Genomic DNA, 24,763 nt, shown 5'->3' on the forward strand with positions numbered 1-24,763 from the left:
CGAATGCCACTTACCGTTAACACATGAAGGGAGCCCAACCAAGGGAGCTGGGACATTAAAAGCTGCGGAGAAAGGGTCGCAGACCCAGTCTATGAAATGTATAATTAACCGGACGCAAAAGAAAGTGATTAAAGATAAGAAGTATAAATCTGTCTCAAAGGGAAGAGCCATACCCCTTCGGAGTGTGAACATTGCCTGGTCTTGTGGAATGGAGAAAGTCTCAAAGGGAAGAGGCATACTCTTTCGAATGTGAACATTGCTTTGACTTGTGGGACTGAGACAGTCTTAAAGGGAAGAGCCATACCCCTTTGGAGTGTGAACATTGCCTTGACTTGTGGGACTGAGACAGTCTTAAAGGGAAGAGCCATACCTCTTTGGAGTGTGACCATTGCCTGGTCTTGTGGAATGGAGAAAGTCTCAAAGGGAAGAGCCATACCCCTTTGGAGTGTGACCATTGCCTGGTCTTCTGGAATGGAGAAAGTCTCAAAGGGAAGAGCCATACCCCTTTGGAGTGTGAACATTGCCTTGACTTGTGGGACTGAGACAGTCTTAAAGGGAAGAGCCATACCCCTTTGTTGAACTGTGGAACTGAAGGGAACTCCGGGGAAGGGTCGTCCCCCTTGAGAGTGTGGAGTATATTAAAGTGACATTGAAAAGCCAGAGAAATCTTGGGGAAGGGAAGGACCCTTTATGGTGGAACTTTATTGGTTTTCTTTTCTGCACTTTAAGAACTTTGGGTTTGAAACTTTGGAAACAAGATGCAGGTGTGCAGCTAAAAGGCATCCCCGTTTTCATGTTGTATTGAGTTTAGGGCGTGAGGTGCAGCTTTGGATTTTGGACACAGAACTCTTTATATTTGGACAGCCTGACACAGAAGTTCCTTAGTTTTGTTGAGGCAGGGAACCCCCTCCTAGAGTTAGAAATAGGTAGGATTTGCAAATAATTATTTAACCAACACCAACAATGCCACTGTGTCCGAGTCTTACTACAATACTTTGGCCAGAGGTTGTAAATTGTGAGTTTTTAAAATGTGGAAATAGCAAAAGAAGGCCACCCTAGCACCCCCCCCAAAGCAAGAAACTGCGTACAGCACTTATTTCCGCAATGGACGATGCCACCAATGAGGTCATCAGCTGTGCGACAGTATGTGGTGGTTTGTGGAATGTGGCGATGTGTTACCTTAAAGATACATGGGTGTTTTCCCAATAATGCCTGGAAGGTAGACTACTGGAGGCAACATACACGCTTAATTCCACTTCACCAAGAGGTCACACACATGCTTAACGCCTACACTCTGTGGCACATCATTTTAGGATATGGACTTCAGAGTAAACAGTACGCCCTTTGTACATGCACTAGGATTTAAAAATATCTTTAAAATGCCCTGAATCAAGTAACCTGTCTACTACCCCATGTTGTTAACCCCTGACTACCCAGAACAGGAATCAATACCAGTAAACTCCTGTTCACAGCCAACAAGGCGGCTGGTGGTGACCAAAATCACTGCAAAGAGTGTGAGAACCCCTTGTGACGCTAGCACAACCGACAACATTAACAATGCTCCACTTGCTTCCAACCTTTGCGTAGGTCATGATGCGCTACCAGTACTGAAGTAACAACACAAAACGTTGGTGTATTGAAACATTAAAAAGAACTATATAAGAATGTAAATGCAAAATGGAAGGTTGATTGGTCGTTTGTTTAAAGGAAACAATGCAATTTATTTTCATTAAAAACGATGCACGCAAGGTCAATAGTGCCTAGGCTTTAGGCTGTGTAATATCACATAGTGTTTCTATTCTGAGATCGCATCTCGTTTGGCTAGCCAGGCTACTTGACTTTGTGGCTACCTTGATTCCGCAGAAGTCTGCAACCTTCCGGCTCTCCAGATGTTTTGGACTACATCTCCCATCAGCCCGAGCCAGCATGGTCAATGGTGAGGGATCATGGGAATCGTAGTCCAAAACATCTGGAGAGCCAATGGTTGCAGACCCCAACCCTAGGAGATGTGCAAGATAGAAAGCTCTTGAGCAACACACCTTAGCGGCTGAACCCTGATTAAAAGTGATCAGGGGCTCCTGCTCCAGCTGCAGGTCCATTTGGCAGATGGTGTCTTTCAGCCGCAGAGTGATCCGGTGGCAGAGGGAAGCACGGGTGGATTTGGAGAATACAGGCTCAGTGCACTGAAAGAGAGCCCTCAGCAAACGCAATACACTGCTTCTGACACGATATGGAATTATACCACCAAATCGTCTATGATCATTGTCAGCAGCTTAAAATATTATGCGGTGTCCAGATAACAGTTCAGTGCTGCGCTGTGGGCACACAAAATTCAACATAAATGTAGCTTTTGGTTTCCCAGTGTAGAGCACCGTGTTATGAGGGCTCTGCAGATGAGGGCAGCCAGCCTGCTACTTTCAGAGTTAGACTTAAGTTAAACAATACCCATTCTTATTGCAATATATGAGCTAATTGTCCTGGCTAATTTATTTTTCCTTTGTAAGACAACCAGGTTTTCTCTTCCCTTCCTTATGTAATTAAGTTACAATGCTGCGTTTCTCAGGGTATTACCAGGCGACAACAGCCTGCAGCCCAAGTTAAAGGCCCGAGCAAAGTGAGGGCGGTAACCATGGGCCCGGGGATGTTACCACCTAGCAATTACCTGTGGAGGGGAACATTATTGCTATTAGAGCATTCCACCCAATGAGGAGAGAATGTTCGGAGAGGCCAATTGCAATGTGTGAACAAAGGTCTTATGAAAGCCATTACGGCCCTCTTCCAGAGCATTATTAGCCGTGGAACTGCCAACATTCCAATGCTCTCATTGGAGTGGAGTTGCCAGACTCTTGTCCTCTATTGGTTTATGAAGATGAGCCTGCGATTGAGTCACCTTTTTGTTGTTGTTAGTTAAGACATTTTAGAAGAAGTAAAGTAAGTAAAGTAAGTAAAGTAAAGTAAAGTAAAGTAAAGTAAAGTAAAGTAAGTAAAGTAAAGTAAGTAAAGTAAAGTAGATAGGGCTGATACGACCACCACAACATTTCTAATAAACCATTCTGTGTATTTGGATTGGGGTGTCCGGCAGGTTTTGCAGCTTTTAGGGAAAGGTACTCATTATAGGGAATGGTGTACTCTTAGACCATAGGTATTTTTAAAACGACCAGCTTGCGCAAGTCGTTGATCAATGCGAGATGACCAGAAATGTATGGATACAGCTAATTATGGGGGTCCTATCCTAGCAATGGCTCCACCCCACATTGATGACACACGTGTATTTCTGTGTTTTTGCCACCGGTTGGATGGAAGATGGGACGCACATTTGACCCAGGGTTTTGCTGGTAACCAAGCAGAGTTTAGACTAGCTCAACCTTTTTTGAAACAGTAATTAGATGCCCCCGACCCATTGTTTTGGTGCCAGAGAAGAAAGAAGGGCAGAATGTGAGATGGATGGTGTAAACCGATTGAGCATAATCTATTACACTGGCACCTTAAGGGTAATGTTTGCAGGAATTTTGATGGATAACATGGATCTGTTTCTCCTCGGAACGCCCCACAATGCCATAACAATGGTGAAATCCGAGTTGGCCCATTTACAGAGGGGGGATACCTTGAGCCTGTAAGCTGCAAGAATTCCAAAAGAAGATCAAATGATCAAATGATGTAAAAGCGAGTTTTGCCTGCCGTTGGTCCACTGCAAATGCATGTCGATTATATAAGAGGCCTTGTCAGAAGCATACCCTGGTGCTCGTGGAAACACTAGCGGTTCCCACGGCCCACCGTTCCTTTACGCTTAGGACGTATCCACTGTCAGCAGTCTAGTCTTCCATCCAAGATGGCACCCCTCCGTGAGGCGCATTATAGGATAAATAGGAAGGAGAGATGGAGAGCGGACGTGTCTCCATTCAGGTGACCTGCCGAGGCTGTGTTTTTCTACCTTACCTTTGTGATTTCACTTGATTCCTTGCTGTATCCTGTCTGGATGCAGTATCCCCGCTGTTCTCTGCTGATTTCCTAGACACTGATTCCTCTATGCAAATCCACCTACGTATGGTCTCCTTTTCTTCTTCCGACTCCTCAGAGCAATCATATGCTCTTTGGACCTTTCAAGATCCTGAAATGTTCTCCTTCGGTTCCGGAGTCTTCAGTTACATCGAGGACTTTCCAGGCCTTACCTTTTCCCTTCTGGGTCCAACGTCTGTTCTCTTGTTCCTGGGATAAGATCTGTCACGCTGGTTCAGTTTTTCTCTACTGCCACTTCACAGATCAAGCCGGGTGGTACGGGGCCTATCTCGTCTTTGACTTGTGAACCTCAAAGGCCTCATCATGACTTAGATGGAGTCTAGGAAAAGACAACGTGTCACATTGACTGTTCCTATTGACGTCATTGACCCAAGGAAGGCACTCTTCCCAGGAAATAAATTAAAATCACAGAAGATATACCAGGAAGGAGGTTTTTTTGAGGTTAGTCTCTCAACCTGCGTGACTGAATATCTTTAGAAACAAATATGCATATTTTATTTTTCTGCAAATTGGACATTACTGTTGACTTTGGGATTTTTATTCATGTGTGACTTTTGGAGGTTTTGTGAGTTGTATTTAGTGACTGCATTTTAAGATTTTAGGGTTAATTGTATATGTATGTATTCCATGGGACTATTTCCCAAAATAACATTAATTAACTGAACAAGTCATTAACAGGTTGATGAATGAATTGAGGATTGATATAGGCACTATGACCAATGCCAAACATCCACGGTTTAGGTTTTAGTTCATTGTACAAGGACGAACACGTGTAGCTCTACATAACATGAATTTAATTTGGTTGAACAAATAATAATAATATCTATTTCTTATATATCGCTACACACCCATGGGTCTCAGAGCGGTGAAATAACAGATGACGTCATTATCCCACAGAGTGGGCGAGCGTTCCATTTGCTGTGCTCTCTGATGAGTCTTGAAAGTTCTGAGCAAGAGCTTTTACGTAGCTACCAAAACCTCTTAAAACAATTAGCAAACATTAACGTGATGGCCAAACTTGGTTAAAAAAAGGGTTCAAGGAATTATTTAATTTCAAGAGTAAGAAACGTGTTTGCATGTCGTCTTATGGTCATGAGGACATAGCATGTCTACTGGGCACAGCAGGCATATTTGTCACCGGCGAGACATGACGTTTTAGAATTCGAATTGACAAGCACGAGTCGGAGCTTGGACAATCAAGTATCAATATCGACAGAGTGAGGTCTTATCTTTCATATAGTGGGTCAACGTAAAGAGTAGAATTCATATCTACAATTCCAGGTGTAGGTAAGTGGAAATGCTATCCCTAGTGTCCTTGCATAGTCCAGTCTACACAAGATCTATGCATTTTCCCAGGGTGAAAGCCCAATGTACAGAATATCTGCACGGCCAAAACTCTATGAAGAAATGATAAGGGTGTGATCCGACTTGCGTAATGGCTGTTGGAGCACTGTGAACATGTGCGCCACCAAAATCTTGTCCCTTCCGCTTCCAGCAAGCACCTCTTTCGATAGCTCCATGGCCTTCCAACACTGGTAACATGGATCACTCTTGTTTTTGTAACAGAAAAGCAAGGAAAGTTACCTGTAACTATTAGAACAAAGTTTAATTTGAGAATTGGGAGAAAATGATCCAAGCTACCAAAAGGGTTCAAATTCTGACTGCAAAGGCAAGTGCTTGAGAAGATCCAAGATCCAATGAAGGTGTGTACCCCCCTCCCCGACTACTGATCACATGTTTCATGTTTTTGTGATAGTGGAGAATGGCAGGTGAATATTCCTTTTTGGCCATTAATATTGGACAGATACCGCCAGCCCCCAAAGCATATACGAGAGCGAGGGGTATTACAGGAGTGCTACCCTTTGGTGCTTGCACTTGATACACAAGCAATGTGTACACATCAACCTGTCATATTAAGCATTCTACACCATGCATGCCGTTAGATGGACCGACGTATCATGCTTAGATAGAAACACTTATAATAATCAGGATCTTTGGTCATTACCGAGCAATGAGGGGAATGAAATGTCCGCTGTTGACGATTGCCAACAAAGTATTAATCATTTTGGATATTTGATTCTTCAACAGATCTGCAAAAGATATGTCGGTAGAAGATGGAATTAGTGCAAGACTTCTTTGGGAAGAATCCTCTTGAGCAACTGCAGAAAACCTGTGATCCATATGAAGGCATGAGTCGAGGTAGAGCAACAACGCATGACGCGGCGACCTAATGACACTCCGAAGCATCCTTGAAGATTTACAACTGGAATATGTGGAGGAATGGAACAGGATGGTTGGGATGACACTTCGCTGGACAACACCACTTAATGAAGAGCTGATTCCAGGCAAAAGCCAGGTCACCGGGGATTAGGAAAACCTAAGATTGAAACCATTCCAGGGAATGTCAATGGAAATATCTGAAAAAGAGTCATCAAGAGCAACAAAGGACCAAAGATTGGAATGACCTCTGCATCTACTCAACTGTGCCATTCCTCGCAACTTTAGGTCTCTGGAGGTTTCATCTGAAGTTTGCATAATTATTAAGAGACCACTACTCAAGAAGCAGGGAAGACATTGGTTGATTATGACTAGAGAATCCAGGACTCGTCTATGGTGACTAGATCCTTGCATCCACCGGAGTATCCAGGGAAAGCGTGAAGACTGAGTTGCGTGTTTGAGGGATGCTATGAAAGCCTAATCAACATCAAAGTAAGCAAGACCGGGAGTAGCCTCTGCCCCCACAGGATACCAGAGAGATTATTTGGACATTAAGAAATGCAGTACGGGAGGAATGGTCTCCACTCATAGAGGGTATTCCATATGCATGGCTCAATCACATGTTGCTTACTCGGGACAGCCGAACTGGCAGGGGCTTATCACATTGGTCTGCAATGTACCCATAACCCCTCAACATTGGTAAGGTCAACAATCCACATGAAGCTCTGTGGCACCAGTGCCACAGTGAGATGACACCTCATAACCCAGAACGTGTATTATCGGAACCGGCAGGGAAGAAGGGTATGCTACAGGGTCTGTGACTTTCCATATCAGTTGGAGTATGACTTCTATGAGGGATTATGGGAGTTGTAGTCCTAAACAACTGAAGAGCTAAAGGGAATACAGTTACAAGGAAGGTAGGCTCTAGAAAACACATGGTGCATGCTAATAGGTATGCTCCCCACAATGATGCAGCATATTCGAGGGACTGAGTACCAAACAACGACCAAAGGGGGCTGCCATGTGCATACCCAAATGGCAGAGCGCTGAAGACACAATCACGTTGCAGAAAGACACAGAGAGTGGGAATGCAAGATGGCTGCTGGACTTAGTGAAGCCTCGTGCCACACATCTGCGAATATAGAGGTGGGGCAGTTGTAGCAAAGGAAACACCATCAGTTGAAACAAACAACCCAATCAGAGCTAAGACATAATTATGGCCCACACCTGAGAGCAGTTAGGCACAGGCAGCCCTGGGGATGGGGCCAAGCCCCTCTATAATCCTTGGGTTGAGAGGGACGGGCGTGCATGTTTTGTGAAGGAGACAGATTGTTTCTAGGTGCTGGTGGCAGACACAGAAGGAGGTGGAGGTTTCAGGCTGGAACCAGTTAGCCAGAAGGAGAGAGTGCAGCAGTGAGGTGAAGAACATAGAGGATGTGCTAAAGAAGAACAGAAGGTGGGGATTGGGCAGAAGAGGAGCTGAGGAGGAGTACATTGGAGAAGTACACTGAGAAGATACCAGGAGACAAGAGGAGGGAAATAATTAGGAGGCAATTGGAGACAATGCCAGGAGGGGAGAGGATGCATTCATTAAGGAGGAGAAGAACATTGAAGAGGACGACAACCATAAGAGGACAGAAGCTAAAACATGTGGAGAGGTGCAGAAGGAGGAGGAGAAGAGGGGAAATGGCAGAGTGCAGGTTGAAAGACTGGAAAAGAAGGGGCAAGCTGCTTCAGTTCACTTTATCAGGGAGGAGCTGATAAAATTCCATGCCTACAAATGTGCAAGTAATTGTTTATTTGAGAAAAGAAATCAAGGCATTAGTTGGTTACGAAGGCATAGAATTGGCCTGCTTACTGTGTTTCAACGCTGATAACCCAACAGAAGTGAATTAGCAATGGGATGTCTACAGGGCTCAGTCTGGCCACAAGGAGTGTCAGGGGATTAGGTCAAGGAAAATAAATATACTATCAGGAGGTTTAAGGATACCTCTGTGGTCCCACACATGGAAGTCCTGTTTGAAACACATTGGAATCTACGGGGGAGTTTCAGTTCCCGGCTAGTCTTTTTGGAGGTTTGCTGGCTCCTTTTGGACTTAACATTTTCTAAACATTTGCTTAATTGAACCACTGAGTCTGCACTTAATGGTCTGTCACTCCTGTGCCACCCGAAAGGCCATGTACTGATTGGACACACGCACCAAACGACCACCTATGAGCAAGCAAGGCATAGGAGTCCTTGGAATCCATAAAATGATGGTCCGGTTCTGGTGTTTTTTCTGATTCCTTCATTTTACTCTTGAATTTGGCCAATGTAAATATAGGACTGCAAGAACCAGACTGCAAGAACCAATAGAACTGGACTTCCATTGCCCAAATGTAATAGGACATTTACTTCGTACAAATCTTAGATTTGGCCGAAGTAAATATAGGACTATAAGAACCACACTGCAAAAGAAACAAGAGAACTGGACTGCCATTGCCCAAATGTAATAGGCAATTTATGTCGGCCATACCATATCTTAGATTTGGCCAAAGTAAATATAGGAATACAAGAACCAGACTGCAAAAGAAACAAGAGAACTGGACTACCATCGCCCAAATGTAATAGGACATTTACTTCGTACAAATCTTAGATTTGGTCGAAGTAAATATAGGACTATAAGAACCACACTGCAAAAGAAACAAGAGAACTGGACTGCCATTGCCCAAATGTAATAGGCAATTTATGTCGGCCATACCATATCTTAGATTTGGCCAAAGTAAATATAGGAATACAAGAACCAGACTGCAAAAGAAACAAGAGAACTGGACTACCATCGCCCAAATGTAATAGGACATTTACTTCTGCCATATCTTAGATTTGGCCAAAGTAAATATAGGACTATAAGAACCAGACTGCAAAAGAAACAAGAGAACTGGACTGCCATTGCCTAAATGTAATAGACCATTTACTTCGGCCAAATCTTAGATTCGCACAATGTAAATATAGAACTACAAGAACCAGACTGCAAGAAACAAGAAAACTGGACTTCCATCGCCCAAATGTAATAGACCATTTTGACATGCAAACAAGCTAGTCGCAACCGTTCTGAAGTCTTACCATACTAGAGATGTGTTTCTAATTTAATGAAATGCTTAAATATTGCCTTAGTTTGTTTCAGTGTTTGGTCGGAGTGGCACTGTGTGGAAAATAATTACATGTCAATTTCAGGGTAATGATAGAACGGAATTGGCCACCGGTTGCACTGAAATAAATGCTTACATTTTGGATATGTGTATCCATTTGAAGACACTAAACACTTCTAGTAAATAGACATTGATGATAAATGAACAGATTCCTCATCCATTCCTTGGAATTGCTAAATATCTCAAATGATGCTAATCCTTCCTTAAACAAGACCCTCAACGCACATGGTTGTTAGGTTACACAGGTTGCAAAGTGGATCGCAAATACAAGGCAGGGTGGGTAATGGAGCAAAGGCCGTCCAAAGTAATGTGATGACAAAATGCAACAGGAAACTGACCCAGCAGGCTCAAGTACCGTACCTGGCAGCATTGGGATATTGGACTCATCAGAATGCAAGACCCTCAAAGGCCATTGATGTTAGTCTTCTCGGGTGGCAAAGTGGATGATCAAATAATGCCAGGTAGGGTGGGTATTGCAACAAAGGTGATCCAAAGTCACGTGGAAATGGGGGAGGCTCCAGCAGGGGCACTATGCAATAGGAAACTGACCAGCAAGCACAGGCATCCTACCCGATGACATTGGGAAGCACAGGCATCCTACCCGATGACATTGGGAAGCATCCTACCTGATGACATTGGGAAGCACAGGCATCCTACCTGATGACATTGGGAAGCACAGGCATCCTACCCGATGACATTGGGAAGCACAGGCATCCTACCCGATGACATTGGGAAGCACAGGCATCCTACCTGATGACATTGGGAAGCACAGGCATCCTACCTGATGAAATTGGGAAGCACAGGCATCCTACCTGATGACATTGGGAAGCACAGGCATCCTACCTGATGACATTGGGAAGCACAGGCATCCTACCTGATGACATTGGGAAGCACAGGCATGCTACCTGATGACATTGGGAAGCACAGGCATCCTACCTGATGACATTGGGAAGCACAGGCATCCTACCTGATGACATTGGGAAGCACAGGCATCCTACCCGATGACATTGGGAAGCACAGGCATCCTACCCGATGACATTGGGAAGCATCCTACCTGATGACATTGGGAAGCACAGGCATCCTACCTGATGACATTGGGAAGCACAGGCATCCTACCTGATGACATTGGGAAGCACAGGCATCCTACCTGATGACATTGGGAAGCACAGGCATCCTACCTGATGACATTGGGAAGCACAGGCATCCTACCCGATGACATTGGGAAGCACAGGCATCCTACCCGATGACATTGGGAAGCATCCTACCTGATGACATTGGGAAGCACAGGCATCCTACCTGATGACATTGGGAAGCACAGGCATCCTACCTGATGACATTGGGAAGCACAGGCATCCTACCTGATGACATTGGGAAGCACAGGCATCCTACCCGATGACATTGGGAAGCACAGGCATCCTACCTGATGACATTGGGAAGCACAGGCATCCTACCCGATGACATTGGGAAGCACAGGCATCCTACCCGATGACATTGGGAAGCACAGGCATCCTACCCGATGACATTGGGAAGCACAGGCATCCTACCTGATGACATTGGGAAGCACAGGCATCCTACCTGATGACATTGGGAAGCACAGGCATCCTACCTGATGACATTGGGAAGCACAGGCATCCTACCTGATGACATTGGGAAGCACAGGCATCCTACCTGATGACATTGGGAAGCATCCTACCTGATGACATTGGGAAGCACAGGCATCCTACCTGATGACATTGGGAAGCACAGGCATCCTACCTGATGACATTGGGAAGCACAGGCATCCTACCTGATGACATTGGGAAGCACAGGCATCCTACCCGATGACATTGGGAAGCACAGGCATCCTACCCGATGACATTGGGAAGCACAGGCATCCTACCCGATGACATTGGGAAGCACAGGCATCCTACCCGATGACATTGGGAAGCACAGGCATCCTACCCGATGACATTGGGAAGCACAGGCATCCTACCCGATGACATTGGGAAGCACAGGCATCCTACCCGATGACATTGGGAAGCACAGGCATCCTACCTGATGACATTGGGAAGCACAGGCATCCTACCTGATGACATTGGGAAGCACAGGCATCCTACCTGATGACATTGGGAAGCATCCTACCTGATGACATTGGGAAGCACAGGCATCCTACCTGATGACATTGGGAAGCACAGGCATCCTACCCGATGACATTGGGAAGCACAGGCATCCTACCCGATGACATTGGGAAGCAAAGGCATCCTACCTGATGACATTGGGAAGCACAGGCATCCTACCTGATGACATTGGGAAGCACAGGCATCCTACCTGATGACATTGGGAAGCACAGGCATCCTACCTGATGACATTGGGAAGCATCCTACCTGATGACATTGGGAAGCACAGACATCCTACCTGATGACATTGGGAAGCACAGGCATCCTACCTGATGACATTGGGAAGCACAGGCATCCTACCTGATGACATTGGGAAACATCCTACCTGATGACATTGGGAAGCACAGGCATCCTACCTGATGACATTGGGAAGCACAGGCATCCTACCTGATGACATTGGGAAGCATCCTACCTGATGACATTGGGAAGCACAGACATCCTACCTGATGACATTGGGAAGCACAGGCATCCTACCTGATGACATTGGGAAGCACAGGCATCCTACCTGATGACATTGGGAAGCATCCTACCTGATGACATTGGGAAGCACAGGCATCCTACCTGATGACATTGGGAAGCACAGGCATCCTACCTGATGACATTGGGAAGCACAGGCATCCTACCTGATGACATTGGGAAGCACAGGCATCCTACCTGATGACATTGGGAAGCACAGGCATCCTACCTGATGACATTGGGAAGCACAGGCATCCTACCTGATGACATTGGGAAGCACAGGCATCCTACCTGATGACATTGGGAAGCATCCTACCTGATGACATTGGGAAGCACAGGCATCCTACCTGATGACATTGGGAAGCACAGGCATCCTACCCGATGACATTGGGAAGCACAGGCATCCTACCCGATGACATTGGGAAGCACAGGCATCCTACCTGATGACATTGGGAAGCACAGGCATCCTACCTGATGACATTGGGAAGCACAGGCATCCTACCTGATGACATTGGGAAGCACAGGCATCCTACCTGATGACATTGGGAAGCACAGGCATCCTACCTGATGACATTGGGAAGCACAGGCATCCTACCTGATGACATTGGGAAGCATCCTACCTGATGACATTGGGAAGCACAGACATCCTACCTGATGACATTGGGAAGCACAGGCATCCTACCTGATGACATTGGGAAGCATCCTACCTGATGACATTGGGAAGCACAGGCATCCTACCTGATGACATTGGGAAGCACAGGCATCCTACCTGATGACATTGGGAAGCACAGGCATCCTACCTGATGACATTGGGAAGCACAGGCATCCTACCTGATGACATTGGGAAGCATCCTACCTGATGACATTGGGAAGCACAGGCATCCTACCTGATGACATTGGGAAGCACAGGCATCCTACCTGATGACATTGGGAAGCACAGGCATCCTACCTGATGACATTGGGAAGCACAGGCATCCTACCTGATGACATTGGGAAGCACAGGCATCCTACCTGATGACATTGGGAAGCACAGGCATCCTACCTGATGACATTGGGAAGCACAGGCATCCTACCTGATGACATTGGGAAGCATCCTACCTGATGACATTGGGAAGCACAGGCATCCTACCTGATGACATTGGGAAGCACAGGCATCCTACCTGATGACATTGGGAAGCACAGGCATCCTACCTGATGACATTGGGAAGCACAGGCATCCTACCTGATGACATTGGGAAGCATCCTACCTGATGACATTGGGAAGCACAGGCATCCTACCTGATGACATTGGGAAGCACAGGCATCCTACCTGATGACATTGGGAAGCACAGGCATCCTACCTGATGACATTGGGAAGCACAGGCATCCTACCTGATGACATTGGGAAGCACAGGCATCCTACCTGATGACATTGGGAAGCACAGGCATCCTACCTGATGACATTGGGAAGCACAGGCATCCTACCTGATGACATTGGGAAGCATCCTACCTGATGACATTGGGAAGCACAGGCATCCTACCTGATGACATTGGGAAGCACAGGCATCCTACCCGATGACATTGGGAAGCACAGGCATCCTACCCGATGACATTGGGAAGCACAGGCATCCTACCTGATGACATTGGGAAGCACAGGCATCCTACCTGATGACATTGGGAAGCACAGGCATCCTACCTGATGACATTGGGAAGCACAGGCATCCTACCTGATGACATTGGGAAGCACAGGCATCCTACCTGATGACATTGGGAAGCATCCTACCTGATGACATTGGGAAGCACAGACATCCTACCTGATGACATTGGGAAGCACAGGCATCCTACCTGATGACATTGGGAAGCACAGGCATCCTACCTGATGACATTGGGAAGCATCCTACCTGATGACATTGGGAAGCACAGGCATCCTACCTGATGACATTGGGAAGCACAGGCATCCTACCTGATGACATTGGGAAGCATCCTACCTGATGACATTGGGAAGCACAGACATCCTACCTGATGACATTGGGAAGCACAGGCATCCTACCTGATGACATTGGGAAGCACAGGCATCCTACCTGATGACATTGGGAAGCATCCTACCTGATGACATTGGGAAGCACAGGCATCCTACCTGATGACATTGGGAAGCACAGGCATCCTACCTGATGACATTGGGAAGCACAGGCATCCTACCTGATGACATTGGGAAGCACAGGCATCCTACCTGATGACATTGGGAAGCACAGGCATCCTACCTGATGACATTGGGAAGCACAGGCATCCTACCTGATGACATTGGGAAGCACAGGCATCCTACCTGATGACATTGGGAAGCATCCTACCTGATGACATTGGGAAGCACAGGCATCCTACCTGATGACATTGGGAAGCACAGGCATCCTACCCGATGACATTGGGAAGCACAGGCATCCTACCCGATGACATTGGGAAGCACAGGCATCCTACCTGATGACATTGGGAAGCACAGGCATCCTACCTGATGACATTGGGAAGCACAGGCATCCTACCTGATGACATTGGGAAGCACAGGCATCCTACCTGATGACATTGGGAAGCACAGGCATCCTACCTGATGACATTGGGAAGCACAGGCATCCTACCTGATGACATTGGGAAGCATCCTACCTGATGACATTGGGAAGCACAGACATCCTACCTGATGACATTGGGAAGCACAGGCATCCTACCTGATGACATTGGGAAGCATCCTACCTGATGACATTGGGAAGCACAGGCATCCTACCTGATGACATTGGGAAGCACAGGCATCCTACCTGATGACATTGGGAAGCACAGGCATCCTACCTGATGACATTGGGAAGCACAGGCATCCTACCTGATGACATTGGGAAGCATCCTACCTGATGACATTGGGAAGCACAGGCATCCTACCTGATGACATTGGGAAGCACAGGCATCCTACCTGATGACATTGGGAAGCACAGGCATCCTACCTGATGACATTGGGAAGCACAGGCATCCTACCTGATGACATTGGGAAGCACAGGCATCCTACCTGATGACATTGGGAAGCACAGGCATCCTACCTGATGACATTGGGAAGCACAGGCATCCTACCTGATGACATTGGGAAGCATCCTACCTGATGACATTGGGAAGCACAGGCATCCTACCTGATGACATTGGGAAGCACAGGCATCCTACCTGATGACATTGGGAAGCACAGGCATCCTACCTGATGACATTGGGAAGCACAGGCATCCTACCTGATGACATTGGGAAGCATCCTACCTGATGACATTGGGAAGCACAGGCATCCTACCTGATGACATTGGGAAGCACAGGCATCCTACCTGATGACATTGGGAAGCACAGGCATCCTACCTGATGACATTGGGAAGCACAGGCATCCTACCTGATGACATTGGGAAGCACAGGCATCCTACCTGATGACATTGGGAAGCACAGGCATCCTACCTGATGACATTGGGAAGCACAGGCATCCTACCTGATGACATTGGGAAGCATCCTACCTGATGACATTGGGAAGCACAGGCATCCTACCTGATGACATTGGGAAGCACAGGCATCCTACCCGATGACATTGGGAAGCACAGGCATCCTACCCGATGACATTGGGAAGCACAGGCATCCTACCTGATGACATTGGGAAGCACAGGCATCCTACCTGATGACATTGGGAAGCACAGGCATCCTACCTGATGACATTGGGAAGCACAGGCATCCTACCTGATGACATTGGGAAGCACAGGCATCCTACCTGATGACATTGGGAAGCACAGGCATCCTACCTGATGACATTGGGATGTTGTACTTGTCAGAATGTCGCCTTCGAATGGCTCCAACGTTGTTCACACTGGACGGGGTGATCACCGAGGCTGCCTGTGAAAGAGGGGTGAGCGGAGCCGTCGGCGTAGTGGGGGTTTGAGGTAAACTCTGCGGGGAGTTCTCCAACATGTTCTTGGACATTGTGACACTCGACACCAGATTGAGCTGCAGCAGCCCAGGAGCAACGCAAGGGTGAAAAACAAGGAAGAGAGAAAGAGGAAAAAAAAGAAGACTTGTTAAAGGTTTGACAAATGAGGATGAATTCTCTTCTACAGCTGTGTTGCTCCTAATAGGCAGCCAAGGGAAGCAGTCAATCTCAACTAATTACAGGATGAAATTGCATCATAAGAACTCTCATTAGCAGAGCCTGCTAGGGGTTATCGAATAATCAGCTGCGATCTTGCTCAAGACTACCCGCTTATACTCGACTAGGCAATCATGCAACCCGTTTTCCTTCCGTACCGGGCAAAGAGGTGATTAGCGACGGTTGGGAGGAAAAAGGACTCCACTCCACACTTGCTAATAGAAATGCCTATAATTAACAAAAAAATCAGTAAAACAAATAAGACCTGAAAGAAAGTTGCTATTTTGATCCTGCCAGAGGTTGTTTTTTTTTCCCTCTTTTTCTTCCAGAGTCCCAAATCTCTGATGAGAGGCTCCAGCCAGCTGGAAAATGTTACACTGACCTTTTGGCCCGCTTGCTAATTTGGTGGAGAGGTAATGACATTACTACATATTCAAACAAAATTGTCTTAATTGCAAATTAGCTGGTGGAGGTGGCGCGTTTTCAAATTAAATCTGATTGGAGACGGGGAGAGAGAGAGAGAGAGAGCGGGAAATGGAATCTCCTCGCTAAAAATCATTTGTGTCATGTGCTAACAAACATAATGAAATGTCAAGTTTGCCAATTCCTCTGCAAGGATCATTTTCAATTTATGATTACAGTGTCACTTATCACTGATGTACCCTGGAAAGTGGGCGCCCGGGCCGGGGGGAGGGGAGGGCGCGATGGAGGCGGGAATAGAGGGAAGAGGTGAGATCACATGGAAGCTCTTTAGCGGCGTGCCCTTCATCGCGCCCCTCAATAGGCCCTCGTCCCTCATTATGAAAAGAGCTCACATCACTGCTGTCATATTTACAACACTTTCTTTCCTCATAAATAGCCTCCAATTAGCAAAAAAAGCATAGCCAGGGCAACACATACAAAGGCTGCTGCCATTTCTTTAAGAGATGGTTATAGGAGGTTATCTGGAGTCAGTTTCACGTCAAACAATCATTTATAGAAATGAGCGGACGGGGCGGTGTTAAATGTTGGGCCGGGGCGCTTTTGTCCGATGACTTAGATCAGTACATAATGATTTTGTGTATCATTTAGGAACACCTGCCTTTGCGAATCCCAAGTATACTGCTTAAGAAAAACCTGTGTCGGGGCAAGGGCAGGTTGGGGGTTGGCGGGGTGACGCGCCACGGCACTGATCGAGCCTCCATTGCGGATTTGTTTTACACATTTAGTCAGTGGAGAGGTTTGTTATGGAAACAAAAATTAACATACGCCAGCTAATTGTTCTCCTGTCTTGGGCAGCTGCCAGAAGAAGCACATTAGTAGTCTGACAATAACGACCGGCACACCGAAGGTGCTTCCCTGTGCATCTGTTCCGAATAAACCACACTCGCGTTTTCTACTCCTGTTTCAACCCGAAAGACTGAAATAGGAATTATGAATTCTAGGCGTGGCACCAAAATCTTAAAATAGATGTCACACGTCAAATATATATACATATATATATTTATATATATACACACGCACACACATATATTTATATATTCATTTCTTTTAATCATGAGAGAAAGATAGCTAGGGTCCTGAAGAAGGGCATTTTGCCAAGAAACACGTCACACCTTAAATACTGCACTACGCAGGCGGACACATGGTGTATTGATGCTGTGATATGATCAGCTTTAGATTTGACACGTTTTTGGGAGAAACATGATAGCACTAGTAGGGACTAAACGTGGCATTGGAAATAATAATCTGCTTGGATGACGTGTCACCGCTCACTTTGAGGTCATTTATTAGCGACTGATGTATTTACTTGTTTTTGTTTTCAAGAGCCAGTGACAGTGGAAAAGAAGAAAATTCCTGTTAAATATGTTTACGTGCAAAACATGCAGGGGTTTCTAAGGCTGGTCCTCGGGTTCCGAAGCCGCACCAGGTTTTTAGGATAACCACAGACTCTGTAAAGAACTCACTGCTTTTAAATGTAGTTTGTGTGTATATCCTGAAAAGATTAAGCAGATGTTGCTCTTGAAGGACTGGGCTTGGGGACCCTTAGAACCTTTTAGACTAGAAGCCAGAAATGAAAAGCTTGGCCTGTCTCCAAGCCTGCCACCAGGAGCAGTTGCAACATAATGGGTCATGCACCAAATAGAGGCGTGTGTATGAGGTAGGGTGAGTGCTTAGCCACCTTAACTCATCTGCATATGCTCAAGGATGGATGAAGCTCATTATGCAGCACTGGCAGCCCTGATCACTTTGCTTCCTACCCATCCATGACATGGCCAATAGGTATCCTTTAATGAAGTACCAGCCGAAGAGTAAATGGGTCATTTAATAGGCAGTGTGGCTGCGCCTTGTGCCCCTATGCCGATCAATGTTAAGAGCTCATTTCCCATTGCTAATCCATGGTATTAATACTTATCAAATGTGTGGGCCACCGCGCCACTGCGCCACTGCGCGCGCGACCATGAATCCCGGCGATCATGGGGCCGGTGAAACTCACCTTGTTCCTTGGGTTCATTTGAGCCCTTTTTTGTAATGACCGGAGAGGTTTAATCCAATTTCAGACCAGCGGTGCGCTCCAGACACCGGTGGGTCCAGTGGGATCTTTAAACCGCGCCTTCGCTCTGAATCGCTCATCTAAGATTTTCTATTAATTGCCGCCATCAAACGCAATTAGCAATTCTTTCATGTGTGCTTTATGTAGTGTAATACTTCAATTACATTATTCATTCAGGCTCTGTTTCGGATTAATGCCTGAGAATTCTTTATTAGTGTCGATGTGACCATGCTGCTGGAGTTTAAAAAAATGTACTGATTGAATAATTAATTGGAACCCAGCAAGCACCAGAATCCTGATGGAATCTCAAGACAATTATGCCGGCTTCTGATTGGCTGTATGACACTGCAAGAGGAAGCCGGAGAACAAGGCCAAGCTACGCGGGGCACCCGGCAAGATGCTGCGATGCCCTGGACTCTAAGGGGTTAAATGACACTGCAAGAGGAAGCCGGAGAACAAGGCCAAGCTACGCGGGGCACCCGGCAAGATGCTGCGATGCCCTGGACTCTAAGGGGTTAAATGTGCTTACTCACAACACTACTGCACTGCATCACTTTCTCAAACACGGGCTGAAGTCAAACCCTTTTTTATTAGGAAAAAGAAGTAATTGTGATTGTTCATTTTTGTCATTGGTTATTTATAGCGTGCTTAATACCCAGAGGTTTCCAAGCGCGAACCCGGGGATCTAACTCGTGTTACTCCACGTCATCTTGCTTCCAAGGTGAGCGCGTTGCCCCTGAGCTATCCTCCCGAAATAAGCGCTTATGGCGCGATTTTACAGGGAGAAAAGAGCATTAGTACAGATCACTTATACATACATGCAAACAAATGCAAATGTCAGAAAGGCACTTTTCGCCTCCTAATGAATGATGAATATTGTATTGCATAATAAGCGCCATGTTTTATTTAAAGAGACGGTCCTGGTTACCTTGCACTTCGTCACCATCCGCCAGTGCACTGGCAAACCTCAAACTGGGCCAGAGCCCCTGCAGAAAATGCCCTGACCCTTGCCAGCCCATGCTCGACCTGTGCACTGAGAGTGCAGCAGAGCACAGCAAGCTCCTGGCATGCATTGTCTAGTAGGGGCTCCAGTTTCCATTGCAGCGAACATGGGCTCTGCAGACGTATCTGTCACGGTGCCAGGCAGGTTTGCATTGGCTACATGTAGTCTGACACTGCAAGCGGGCATGGTCTCAATCTGGCAAACACACCCAAAACTGCCCATGCACAGAATGCATAGAAACAAAACTGCTCTTTGAAATTAAACTCACAAGTCTTCTAAATCATGGTACTGGCTCTTCCACTTTCCACACAATTGCCCTCCTTATTGCTGCTGCAACAACAAAAGAAGGCATCCATCCTGTTTATTTTTTTTGTGTGGGTGGGGGGGGGGTGTCTGTTCCCTGACCACTGAATAACACTTCCCCTGGCTGTGCTTTCAAGGCAGCTATTTCTGCGCCAGGAGGACTTTGTTTAACGACACCTCTGGAGTAAAGGCAATAGATTTTGTAAAAGACACTATTACTTCTTTTTCAAGAAACATGCAATTTGACAAGCCATTGCGTTTCACTTTCATTTTATTTCAATATAGCTCATCACACTCATTGTTGTCTAACTGTCCCCAAATTGTTCATTTTCGCCCGGCGGTTCCGCGCGCGGGCCTATTTACTGTTTATAAAGCAATATGCACTTACTGGTTTTGGAGATGGTTTGGGCTCCGAGGGTCGCATGTGCAAGTGGGCCATCATCGCCTGCAGTCGTTCGCGTTCTTTCGAAAGCTGTTAAGGGCGAAATCAGAAGCGTTTGCTGAAATGACTGATGGAGGCGCATTACCGCCGCGCGACAGCTCCTTATCCCTGCGCCTGTCGCCGCGCAATGGTTTCCGCAACCCCGTGAGTACGCGTCAGCGGCGACTTATCAAAAAAAGGGCATGCATCTTTGGCCCTGGCGCAACAACAACAAAAAAGGCGAAAGGTCAAAGAAACAAATAACGCTTCACCTATTGGCCAATAAAGGTATTACAGTCTGAGTCGTCGAAACAGTGCATGTTAGAGAGGCGATAAATTACAAGGCCCTTAGCGTCTCTTCTGAGTAATGTGGACACTGGAGCACTGCCAGCAGCTGTGAAGGGGTGAAGGGCCCTCGAAGCCTGGCTCTTTCCAGCATTGTCTGCACACTCCAGCCTTCCCGCGCAGAGGTCCAGTTAGTGCCCCCAGAAATCTGCCTCCATCAATCTAATTCAGCAGAGGGACAGGGAGCCGGCAGTGTGAGGCGCTGAACTCTGCCACCGCGCCAGTAGTTACACTGCGCCGGGTCTCATTGCGCACTCGCGGACTACCCGCTTCCATCCATCACGCCGGTTACACAGATGGCCGTACGTGTCTGCTGCACACTGGTGGAGTCTGGGTGCATAGTATTATACTAATATTAAAGATAAAAGCTGCTCAGAACAAACATGTCAAATTAGCACAGGTCAATATTTTTAACAGCTTGGCATAATGGGGGCATTTCTTTTGGCATTGTGGGTGCTTATGAAAGCATGTGTAGGCTTGCTTATATTCAAATAGGCAGTTATTTAAGAGTGAAAACTAATCAAAGGTAGGCCCTAACGTCTCCCAAAACAATATTTGGAGGTGGGGCCTAAAACGTGTCTGGTGCGGCTAAAAATGGTCCGTTAGCACCAGGGAGCAAGGGGCTACCCAATCAAGTGGCGGGAAACATGGGCAAAGTCCCACACTAACCGACTATGTTCTCTCAACCACCAGAGCACTTCCACCAGGCTGTCTGCATTTTCTGCCACACTCCACCTCCTGACCGGCCTCCCGCATTCTTCCCCCAATCTCTTTTTCCCTGTCCCTCCAAACCAACTTGCTTGCTCCGCTCCTCTGGTCCTGCAGCGTCTTGGCCTCCCAGCATGGATATAGAAAAGAGACTACTCTCTTGCATTTTTGCCATGTCAGTGGCCATCTATGCCCCCCGCCCCCCACCCCGACACGGGAGATTGGGCACGCACAACATGCATGGCGCCCATCTCCCATGAGAAAAAAAAAATTGTTAGCAGCCCGGAGTTAGCCCCTGGGGTGCAAATAGCACTGTGCCTGGTCCCAGTTGGCGCAGGCTGCCAAGCTATTACTGGCCCTGCCAGCTCACTATTGAGGGGTCTGTCACCACAGCATAAAATTGAAATCAAATCAAAAGAGGCCAAAGTACCTTTGAATGCATCAGTACTTTTAATTGTACCAAATGATTCTAAAGACAAGACCTTACCATATATTACAAAAACCAAGTCATGTGTTCTCTATGATATATTTTCCCTTCCTTCCAGTGGTAGGAAACAAGTACTCTAATCCCAAATGTCTGTAACTGATGATGTCATTGTAAACATGGTTAATAGCGACATCTACTGGGGAAGAGCAGTATTGCAACTCATCATCGTTTCCTTTGCTTTAGCGCACTAGGAAATCAGGGAAGGAAGCCCCGGTAGACCCATTTCTCAGGGGTCATTTTTGGAGACTTCTGCAGCGCCCTACGTACAGCCCTGGCTACAGGATGCAATGTAATGGGACCTTTTTCATTCCTAGCTATCCCGAACATTATAGAAAATATGCCTGGCATTGATGAGAACTAGAACAGAAGAGAGTGCCTCTTAGCCAATGGGCAGAGTTGTATACAGTGTGTGCTTTTATCTGGAAGGAACGTAAGGATCGCTCTGTGCTCCTGTGCAAATTACTCAGCCCTGTGCTCCTGGGCAAATGACTCAGCCATTTTGCCACTCTGTGAAGCAGTGGGATCTTTTGTCTGTGGCATACAGTGTAAATGTGGTTTGAGGAAGGTGGGGAGGAGACTTGGCGCTGGGGCAGGGTGGCCATTGGCCATGAGGTAGTACAAAGAACCAATGTCTTGATGCAGGCGAGGGGAACGTGAAATCCTTGCAGCACCCAAGCATCTTTCAGACACACTGACATCAAACTAGTGACCAACTTGAAGGGACAATGATTGCAAGGCAGCACTGCCCTCTAGTGGACAGTTCATCCTGAGCAGTGCAAGTCAGAGATGCAAATTAGGAAAATAGTTGAGGGTGCTCTGCCATAGATAGAAATCGCATTTCTGGGGTGCAGACTAACCCATTAAAATGCACCACACGCCCTGTAGCAATGGGTTATTAACCTTGAACAGAATGAATACAGGTGCTTGACCAAAATTGGATGTCCTCCCTTAAAAACGATTGCCAGACTCAAAGTTGGTTATTGTCTTACGAGTGCCTCTCACCCTCTAGGCTTGCGTCTAGTGATTATGGCTGGTCAACTTGGCCTCCAATTCTTTCAGAAATGCATTTAAATACCTTCTGTTGTGCCTGGTGTCCCCCCGGCACCCCACCCCCTTATGTGTTTCCTTAGTTCCTACATCGCCCAAACTACATCAAACGTAGATAGAACCCTCTGAGAGATATAAACGGTGTCCGGGGTCTCCGACTTTTTGGCTTTCCAGATGTGTTGGACTACAACTCCCATCAGCTCTAGCCAGCCCATTCAACGGTGGTGGGAGGAGTGGGGGGGAGTCGCGCTCTAGCTTACTGAGAAAGCGACCCCGTTCCTCCTCAATAGAGAGACCCCAGGGATGTTTACCTGGGCGGTTAAAGGTCCCCCATGTGTCGAGGGGGCACCTCAAGACGTTCTCCTCTCGCTGTTTACTGAACACATGGTAACCACAAGCAAGGAATGGATCCCCGAGGGTCTTCATGAAAAGGCATGGCCGGGTCTCCGGTGTGATACCCCTTCACGTGGCCCTGGATTCTAGCGTTGGGAGGCCGAGTACTCAGCCCACATTACCATGTGTCACTTGCACAGTTTAACAAGCACAGCACCTTAGTGGATGTCTACGTCATGAAGGGGCGTGTCTAACACCACTTCAGAGGTCATCAACATTTCCGCAGCGGCATTCGTGGGGGGTTAGGGGGGGGGGCAATTTTCCCTATATCACAATGTGCTGTTTGAGTCTAATGAATGCAGTTGAAATGGTAATGTTCGTAGGTGTTGGGGTTGTTTTCTTGTGGTGCTTCACAGGTTGTGATGTGCAGGCGCGCTTTACAATATATGCCACACCACACAACTCAGCAGCAACAAAAGTGCATTTCAAATTGCGCGAGATTCAATTTTAAAGAGTTGGTCAGTTTGCCTCATGTTTGGACCAACTCAAGTGACCTCTGTGGCACGTGGATGGAGACGTCTACATGGAATGTACTGTCAAGCGCCCTTCTGCCAGTACTGGCGGCCTCGCTGTGCATGGTTCTGTGAGAAAAAGCGCGGGTGGGGTTCATTAATGGGACAGCGGGCGAGGCTGATTGGGAAACCCGTAGTTCTGAGGGGTCCAGAGGGGTGCAGGCCAGAAGTACGTTCCCGATTGGCGGAGAAACTTTGGAGAATTGTATCCATACAGAGGACCTCTAGAGCTGACGGACTACAGCGCTTTGGGTCAGGCTAGCTGTGGATGTGGGGGAGGGGGGCATAGGGATAAAGGGGAGAGCTTAGTCGTGGCTCCATTCATGCCTGCGGTGGCCCTCTTTGGGGGGGGGGGGGGTGTGTCGCTAGTGTGACGTGATCTTGGAGGGGGGGTCAGCTAGTCAGGGGAAGATGGACGGAGGCCTTACAAAGCAAAACGACGGTTAATCCTGCACTCCCACTCCTTGCCATTTGCAGCAGACAGAGAGGGGTGCCATTGGGATATCTCTCTCTCTCTCTCTCTCTCTCTCTCTCCCTCTCTCCCTCCCTCCCTCTTTCGGCAGAAGCACTCTACCTCACAAGGAACGATTTACGCACCTGCAAGTTGGTAGCTGAGGGAAAGTGGTGATGTGGAAACTCAGACATTGGGACAATCCCGGGAGGATAGCTAAGGGGCAACGTGCTCGCCTTGGAAGCAACACAACACGGAGTACCACAAGTTCGATCCCCAGGTCCGCGCTTAGAAACCTCTGGGGATTAAGTGCATTATAAATAACCTACTGAGGGCGATGGGAGGCAAGAGATGAAGGTTAAATGGAAGGGAAATTTGAGGACCACAGTCACCCATTTCCCCGTC

General features: G+C 47.1%; 1 protein-coding gene across 8 annotated transcripts in view; it reads right to left on the reverse strand.

The window, feature by feature from the left end:
- Positions 1-24,763, reverse strand: part of FOXP2 (forkhead box P2) — a 289,073-nt gene that overhangs the window by 58,437 nt on the left and 205,873 nt on the right. For all 8 annotated transcript variants that reach the window (XM_069627894.1, XM_069627892.1, XM_069627896.1 and 5 more), the window contains 2 exons: positions 20,383-20,466; positions 15,815-16,016 (listed from right to left, as the gene is read on the reverse strand). In XM_069627894.1, the coding sequence (XP_069483995.1) occupies positions 15,815-16,016; positions 20,383-20,466 (286 nt within the window). The remainder of the gene's footprint in view (positions 1-15,814; positions 16,017-20,382; positions 20,467-24,763) is intronic.

The sequence above is a fragment of the Ambystoma mexicanum genome, chromosome 12, assembly GCF_040938575.1.
Source record: "Ambystoma mexicanum isolate Mex_15411 chromosome 12, UKY_AmexF1_1, whole genome shotgun sequence".
NCBI lineage: Eukaryota > Metazoa > Chordata > Amphibia > Caudata > Ambystomatidae > Ambystoma > Ambystoma mexicanum.